The sequence below is a fragment of the Mesocricetus auratus genome, unplaced genomic scaffold (assembly GCF_017639785.1).
Source record: "Mesocricetus auratus isolate SY011 unplaced genomic scaffold, BCM_Maur_2.0 Super-Scaffold_6730, whole genome shotgun sequence".
Taxonomy (NCBI): domain Eukaryota; kingdom Metazoa; phylum Chordata; class Mammalia; order Rodentia; family Cricetidae; genus Mesocricetus; species Mesocricetus auratus.
The window spans coordinates 16,986,300-16,994,850 of record NW_024429184.1 but is presented as its reverse complement, the minus strand read 5'-3'; the positions used below and the strand labels follow the sequence as shown (position 1 = coordinate 16,994,850).

General features: G+C 52.9%; 1 protein-coding gene across 4 annotated transcripts in view; it reads right to left on the bottom strand.

Annotated features, from left to right (window-relative positions):
* Positions 1–3,143: 3,143 nt before the first annotated feature.
* The window catches only part of Cntfr (ciliary neurotrophic factor receptor), a 38,559-nt gene continuing 33,151 nt past the window's right edge, over positions 3,144–8,551 (bottom strand). For all 4 annotated transcript variants that reach the window (XM_013119688.3, XM_013119687.3, XM_040739932.1 and 1 more), the window contains 4 exons: positions 7,679–7,842; positions 4,264–4,444; positions 3,777–3,945; positions 3,144–3,679 (listed from right to left, as the gene is read on the bottom strand). In XM_013119688.3, coding sequence (XP_012975142.1) covers position 3,679; positions 3,777–3,945; positions 4,264–4,444; positions 7,679–7,842 — 515 coding nt within the window. In that variant the 3' untranslated portion in view covers positions 3,144–3,678. The remainder of the gene's footprint in view (positions 3,680–3,776; positions 3,946–4,263; positions 4,445–7,678; positions 7,843–8,551) is intronic.

Here is an 8,551-nt window from a genome sequence, read left to right as displayed (position 1 = left end):
CAGACTCCAGCCTGAGCCACACCTCACCAAGTCCAAACCAACAGGAGAAATTGGGAGTTGAGGGAGTGGACTCAGGTCCACAGCTACTTCTCAGGATGTCCACGCTGGGAGTCTCTTTCTGTGCTCAAGGAGCCACAGTCCCATTGTTTAGCCAGGCATAGTGGCGCACGCCTCTATTCCTGAACTTGGGGGCAGAGACAGGTGAATCCCTGTGAATTTGAGGCCAGCCGGCTCTACATGAGTGATCTCTAGGGCAACCAGAACTGTATAGTAAGGTCCTGTATTGAAAACAAACAAACAGAAAAGCCACGGGTCGCCCTGTGTCGGATCTTTCCTATCTACAAGTCTACTTGAAGCGTTCTCTCTCCTCCGGCCAGGAGACAGGCAACTTCTTCCACTTGACAGTTCCTCCCCTGGGACTAACTCAGCCTGTACCTTGTCTAGGTCTGATGCACCAGCGCTCGAGGGCCTACGATGTCCTTCCCAAGGCATGGTCCCTGTGGGCCTGCGAGGCCGGTGAAAAGTGCGTGGTCTGAGGAGAAGGGTGGGGCTGTGGCATCCAGCACTGGCTACGGGGAGTGTGCGTCGGACACACTGGCGGCTTCCATGACACCTCCCTTTACGCTAAGCACACAGAGCAGCCTGGCTTCCAGGCTACAACTCTGGTCTCTTCCCACCCTACCTCAGAAGCCTGTTAGCCTGACTCTAGCCCTGGGAATTTCCAGCAAAGGTGCGTTGGTGGTTTCTAAGAAATTGGTTCTCTCTACACAGCACTATGTAGACCTGGCTGGCCTCAAACTCACAGAGATCTTCCTGCCTCTGCCTCCTGGGTGCTGGGATTAGAAGAATGTGTCACCACATCTGGCTGGAATTGGACCTTGAACACCTATGGGGCAGCCAGGAGAAGTGAGAGGGGACTTAGACCTGTCTGGGGACTGGAAAAGCCCAGAACCTCCTAAGTACACCCTGAGGACTACATATAGTATCTAAACCTGAGGCTTAATCCTGTATAATTCCTGTTCTGAAGCCCAGGTCCAATCTCTATGAATGTGTTGGTGGCCGTCAGATGGCAGTCGGCTTCAGATAGGCAAGGTCCCAAGACCACAGATCCCAGAACGCCTTTTGTTTCTGCTGTACCTTCACGTGTTTGCTGCTGCCATCTTTCCCTGGTATCTGGTATGGGGTAAATGGGTGTGGGGAGATCCCCACTGCCTGTAATGTAGTGTGTTCATCTCATGGAAATACTCCATTCTAATTGGCATGTTTACCTGTGAATCATTATGAAGATGATTTCTTCCTAAGCTCTACTGCTTAACTGATAATAATAATAATGTTAGCTTAGAGTTTTGATGATAAAAAATAAAACAAGGAAGAGTCACACAGAATGCATGAGATTCTATTGAGAAGCTGTATAGACTGTGGCTTAGGTTAATGATTACAAAAAACAATTGAGCCCCCAAAATAGCTCAGCTGCCTTAAATTCTATTAACCTAATGTTGGGAGGTGCGTTCAGCATCACAGCTGAAACAAAGCTTTGAAAATAACTTAAAGTTAGACTAAGATATTTTTGTCAAATAGCGTTGAGATGAAAAACCCAAGAAGACAATCTGAAGTTTTAGAAAGATACATAGTGGAATAAGGAACTCCTTAAGGTCAGGGAACAGGAACAAAGCAGCCCAACTGTCATTGGCTGATGTGCCTTTCTTGCTAGGATTGGTTGATGATGGAAGATGATGATTAATTCCTGCCCTCAATTTCCTGATACAAAAAACTATTGACCAGTGGGTATGCACCCTACAGATTTAACTAGAGCTGATGGACTGTTTTCATGTATAAAAGTTTAGGTTGGTGATTCATAAGATTCCTTATAAGATTACTTTTCAAGGTAAGTAATAATGTCATTTTTTTTTTCTTTGTAACCAAAATATGCGGCCTGTCAGTAAAAAAAAAATGGTTGGGCCAGATGGTGGTGCCTGCTGCATGTCTTTAATCTCAGCACTCAGGAGGCAGAGACAGGCGGATTTCTGTGAGTTCCAGGCCAGCCTGGTCTACAGAGTGAGTTCCAGGACACTCCAAAGCTACAGAGAAACCCTGTCTCGAAACAAACAAATGAACAAACAAACAAACAAAAAATGAGAAAAGTGGCCGGGCATTGGTGGTGCATGCCTTTAATCCCAGCACTGGGGAGGTAGAGGCAGGCGGATCTCTGTGAGTTCGAGGCCAGGATGGACCGACAGCCTCCAAAACAGAGAAACTCTGTCTCGTAAAACCAAAAAAAAAAAAAAATGAGAAAAGTGTCCTGCTTGCTCATACTCTGTTAATCTGTAACAAGTTATTTAGATGTAAATGTATGTGGGTTCTTGGGATGACTTTGTTTTAATAATGTAAGAGAGATGAAAAAAACTTCTTACCTAAAGGAAAACATCAAGAATGAGAAAAGGAAATCAATAGGAAAATAAAGAATGGAGAATTCAAAAGAAGAACAAAGAAAAAGCCTAAGGAAAACTATCAAGAGACTGTGTGTGTTTTTCCCCTAACCCCCTCAGACAGGAAAGTCATAGTATGTGGACTCTGTGGATTCCCGTTGAGCCCTGTGCTGCGGGAGGCTGGTCCTCTAGGCAGCGAAACCCACGCTCTCAGGAGCCTCTGCCTTCAAGCTGCCGTCTTACTTGGCCAGGCCCAGGACACTGAAACCCTGTGAGCTGGCTGAATACCTGCTGATCCATCTGGACTATGCCTCCTGCCTGGGCGCTCCGAGAGGTAGCTCTGGGGATGATTCATAAACAGCCAGCCAGAACTTCAGCAGCCTCTACAAGGGACTGGTGCCCCATGTGGGTCCAGCTTGCACCTAGACCCATTACCCACAAGTTTGCCCTTGGCTGCACACTCTAGGGAAGCCCAGCCCCTTAGGGTGTGGAGCACAGCATCCTGGATGACTGTGGTCTGGAAACGGAACCCTTTTCCACCTTCCCCAACCGCGTTTTTCTCTCCTTCCATGCCTGCAGAGCAGAGGTCCTAGAAAGAGCATTTCCCTCCCAAAGTGGTTCTGTTGCAAGGTCTCATGAAATGGTGACGTTTAATGAGAACCCCCCTACCCCTCCCACCCCTGTATATACATCTATAAAAAATTCAAATACAGCAAGTTACCATTGAGTCAGACTAGAAGGGACTGACAGGACATTAAATACAGGGTCAATGGAGGAGCGTACAAAACGGGGGCAGAGGGGGGGACTGAAAACTGTGGGCCCTGGGGGGAGGGGATGGCTGGGCCCCCCAGTGTCAGGAGCTTATAATCTGATGGTGGCAACAGAGACCCTGGGACAGACAGGAGGCTGGGGCAGGAGGAGGAGACTGTGGATATGGGGGTTCCCCTCAGGTCCCCCAAGGGCTCCTGGGAGTCGCTGGCATTGGAGGGTCCAGCCCGAGGGGGCAAGATGAAAGGGGTCTTTGGTGGGTGGGTTAGCTGCATGGTCCTCCTCCCTGGAGAGAAAGGAGAGCCGGCTTGGTGTGGCGGGGCTAGGGGGCGGCAGGCCCGGGCCTGCCGGGGTCTCTACAAATTGTGTCTGAAGAGAATGCAAAAGGTCCTCCTGCCCGTGTGCAAAATAGAAGCCGGGGTCTGCAGGCTCAGCTCCGGCCTCCTCTGCAGGTGCTCTGGCATGTCCTCATAGGATGCCCGGCTCTGGGGAGACAGGGACGGGGCAGGCTGTGAGGGTTGAGGCTGGGATGGGGGCTCTAAGGCCCTCCCTCCCATTGCTGCCCAACCTCATTCAACCTACCAGATCAGGGGATTGTTGGCTGTGGCAGCAGCGGCAGCCAGGGCCAGAGTGACAGGGACGCTGGTCAAGAAGGGTATGGAGGGTCCTCCGCCGCTGCCTACATCTCCAGGGTCACAGATCTTCGTGGTGGGTGGGGGTGCCAATGAGCTGGTGGTGCTGGTCGTGGTCTCTGGGGAGCATGGGGGAAACTCAGGGCAGGGCTAGGTAGGACTGGGTCCCACCCAGAGCTGGGGTTTCATGCGGCACATTGTTCCTGCTTCCTGATCAGATTAGTGTTGCCTCTCCCATCCTGCTTCCCAAGGCTCATAAGTGACCATTGCACCCGGTAATCCCTACCAAGGATATCTAGAGCACAAGAACCAGGAACACAGGTGTCGGGCAGATGGGTGGGTCTGGGACAGCAAGAGAGAGACAGTCACATGGGCTCTGCTACTAGGAAGAGTTGGAGGAACAGGCAGAGGACAGGGCAGCGGGCAGGCGGGCTCACCGGGGGCCTGGGCTTCAGTGGTGAGATGTCGTGGTTCCTCTGTCCAGGGCGTGGCATGAGCTGCCACACTCCAGTCACTCCACGTCCCAATCTCGTTGTCCTTGGCCGCCACCTGGATGATGTACTCCTTCCCAGCATAGGCATCGGTGATGGTGTGTGTTGTGCCGTCTGACAGCTCCACCTGCAGGCCCGAGCATAGGACAGGGTAAGAGAGACACCTCTGGAGTCACAAATGGGTGTGTGGTTCGCCACCCCCCAGGGAGGCAAGGGTACATTTGGGGAGAGGGACATGGATGGCACCCCTGGAGAGAGCGAGGGCTTCCTGTGGAGAGAGGGGTCACAATGAGCGACCTTCGCTTTCTAAGGAAAGTGAAGACATCAGCAAGAAGACCTAGGAGGGACCTCAGACATGAAGGAGGCTAGAATACTCCCAGAGTGACTCCGCTCAGTGGCCAAGCTGCTGTTGTCCAAGATGCTGTGGTGCCAAGGGAAGATGTAACCATGAGCAGTGTGGTGCTAGCCTACCTCCTCTGGGGGAGCCATGGAGAAAAGGTCATAAGCACCAGTGCTGGAGAGATGCCTAAGATAAAACTTTGGCTCCATCGCTTGCTAACTTGGAGATCAACCTCCATTGGCTTTGTGTCCCTGTCTATAAACGGATACTAATGACCGTATCTACCTTAGAGTTATAATGAGGGCTATGCTGACACTGTCACTGTGGGTTTCAGCTCAGAGTCAGTGCACCCACCACCTAACCCCAGCAGGGCCTCTCCCAGGAAAGCTTCCAGGTGTTATCACTCTGAAGTAGGAAGGGCTAGGGACAACCCCTCGGGTGACGGGATTGCTGCTCCACTTCCTCCTGGAGGCATGGCATTACCACCCAACCCCCGTTGGCTGGCCTCATCCTTCTGGTCTCCCCTCGACTCTCCAAGGCGGCCTGCGTGTCCTGCGCCCCTCCCAGGCCCAGGCTGGGCTCTGGTTCATCTCAGCAGCACCCGCTGCCTCATTAAGCCGCCTCGTAAACAGGGGCAGCCAGTGGGGCGAAGGAGGGGGCTGATCTGGACCATGTCTGGCTTTAAGGCCTTTTTGGTTCCCGTTCTAATCTTCTCCACAGAAAAATAAGGTCTAGGCCACCTGACCTGCTAGTCTATGATACCTGTGTGTGTGTGTGTGTGTGTGTGTGTGTGTGTGTGTGTGTGTGTGTGTGTGCATGTGTGAGCGTGTGCACCCGTCCATGTACTGTCAGGCTAATGCAGAGCAGGAAGTCTCTCTAATTCCTGCTCGGTCTGTGGTCCTGATGCTGGAGCCCCTGGTAAAGGTCAGGCTCATGCTGAAATGCGCTTGAGCCCAGTCCTGACCCAGTCAATCCTAACCCCAGCCCTGGAATACGGGTGGGCACCAAAAGCCCTCCTCTCATGCAGCCCCAGTCCCGACCCTGGATCCTATCTCCTCTGTCTATAAAGATTCCCTCTGGCTGACTAGCTCACCTCTCCCTCCGTCTTGGCCTATAGACCTCCACATGTCTTTCCCCAAAGACAAAGGAGAGGGCCGAGGGGGGTAGGTCACTGATGGACTACTCTTCTTGCCAATGATCTCTGGGCAGTGACAATCCTAGGCCTGGGCCCTCCTTTCTAGGTTGTCACCACCCTTAAGAGAAGGGCTTTCAGTGAGCAGGAGCCACCACTGTCACCCACTAGCCTTGAAGCCCTCTACTCAGTCAGGTGCAGATGTCAGACACTCAGTCAGGTCCAGAGCAGGCGACAAAGGTACCCACACTAGGTTCCAGTTCTTGCCTTACCCCGTCCATGCTGAGACAGTCTCTGCCACACCTCCTGGCCCCTATATATGCCCAGTCTACATTTCCCTGACAATCCAAGTGATATTTTTCTCTGCTCTCCTCTTGCAGCCATACACCTGCTACTCCTCAAAATCAAGGGCAGGGAAGATATTCTATACAAAATTCAAGTTGAAAAGAGCTACAGATCTAACCTGTTCCGATGCCAATGAAACATGGAATAAGGTATAATGTACCATTGGACATGTATGATCTCAGGATAGAGGTGAGTTCCGCCCACAGTATAAGCCAATGTATGGCCCTTGACATGCTGGTCTCATACATGTATGCAGCATGGTTCCTACTGGGAGCTGTGTGTGTGTGTGTGTGTGTGTGTGCATGTTCCTGTGTGTGTGCGCGTGCGTGTGTGCATGTGCATGTTCCTGTGTGTGTATGTTCCTGTGTGTGTGCATGTGTTCCTGTGTATGTGTGTGTGCGTTCGTGTGTGTTCCTGTGTGTGTGTATGTTCCTGTGTGTGTGTGTGTGTGTGTGCGTGCGCATGTTCCTGTGTGTGTATGTTCCTGTGTGTGTGGTGGGCAGTATGCCAGGTCCACTGAAAGGCGTGTGCGCTGCGACGCGCAGAGCTGCTGCCTGTAGCTCGTTAGCGGGGGAGGGGGCTTGTGAAACCAGACCCTGGTTATTAGCAATGCATTAGGCGCGGGCAGCTGGCCAGGCGGGAGGGACTCCGGACTCTGTCAGGGAACACGTGAGAGTGTGAGGAGCCTTTGTGGGGGCCAGGCCTACCTCCAGGACAGGCACCTAGGAATCAGATTACACCTTAAAAGCCAGACAGGAGAAGGACATGGGGAGATGGCACTGGAGCCTGGTGGGGTTCAAGTTGACTCCCCGTAGACAGACTGGCTTGTCTCATGGAACACTCCCAACTCTAGTCCTAGCCCAGAGCTCAGGGGCCACCCAGAGTGCCCACAGTCTAATAGGCCCTGGGCTCTCAATGTGAGAATACCCAGAAGCCTTCAAATCCCTGGCTGTTTTCTAGAGCTCTCCATCATAGCTTGGTCAATACCCAGACCATAGCCTCACCCCATGCTGACCCTTCTCCACTGCTTGGTTCCCAGCCCAGGCTGCTACTTGACCTATAACCTTAAACTGACCTTTAAACTAGGCCTAACTTTGGAGCCTGACCATCATGATCTAAACCCACTCCCTAGACCAAACTTGATCGCAGTGTCTGATCCTAGCCCCTTGTGCCCATCTGCAAATCTCTGGAGGGGTGGGAGCATCCTGCTCTTCAGGTCCATCACAGACCCAGTGTGTAATGGGAGACGCTGGTCAGGGCTGACAGCCAGAGACTAGGAGTAGGGACATTAGGAGAAGGACATGAAACCCGGTCACCTCCCTCCCAGCACTTCCCTCCACTGCCCTGGGAGCCCTCAAAGGCATGTTCTGCTGAGGGTGCTCCCCGCAGCCCACTCGTTTTCCCAAGCCTACCTGATCCCTTTCTCCCCATGGCAAGCCTCTTAGATTGCCCTTGGGTCCCCTGCTGGTGCTGCTACTACCCGGGGCAGTGTCCTGTCTCGCTATACTGCGCACCCGGGCACCTGGGCGAGGCAGGGCACTCACATGCTGCCATTGGTCCAGGATGAGAGGCCGGTAGCGCAGAAAGAACTTGAGAGGAAAGGATTCAGGGTCCGGCCAGGTTGAGGGAGTCTGCCACGTCACCTCCAGGCGACGAGGGTTGCTGGGCACTGGCCGAGCTACCACGTTTTCTGGAGGATCGGGCTTCACTGTTAAGGAGACACTGCTTCGTTAGTGTGCTAATCTCTGGGAGCAAGCCCACACCGTCAACTCCAGCCACTGCTCAGCCATCTCTGCTGCCAACAACTGCCACTGCCACAGCCACCATCTCTCTTTTGCCTTGTGAGCTCTGGCACCTGCAATGAGCAACCATTAGACTACCAGCTCTGACCCCCGTTGTCACCTTTGGCTGTCACTACAGTCAAAGTCACCAGCTCTTGGTAGCAACATCCTAAATTTCAACCAACCTCCAGCACAACTCCTTCCTCAAGCTGTCCAGCATGCTGAAGGTGAAGCCGACACAATCATGATTACCTCTGTCGCCACCCAAGTCACCCCGCTTACACCAGCGTCACACACTGCTGGCTTTCCCTCCGTTTTCTCAGTTCCGCACTGAGATTGGGCGCCCCCGTTAGAGTCTGTATCTGAAGATGCTCTGAGTGTTGGAGGTAAGCTGAGGATCTGATGGCAGCAGCATCTAAGAGTCCAGCTCGCACAGACATAATCTGAAGCCCCAGCCGTGAGGCTTGCGGGGAAGATGGAGCAGCGGAAGGCGAGAGACCATCTCAGGGACCAGTAAAGGGTTTTCTGGGATGAGGTAGGAGCAGGCAGAGCCTGTCTGGGACAGGGCAAGGGCAGGCAGAGGGTCCAAATGGGATTGCGGGTAGGGTGAGGGCAGTGTCTGTCCTACTCCTGTCT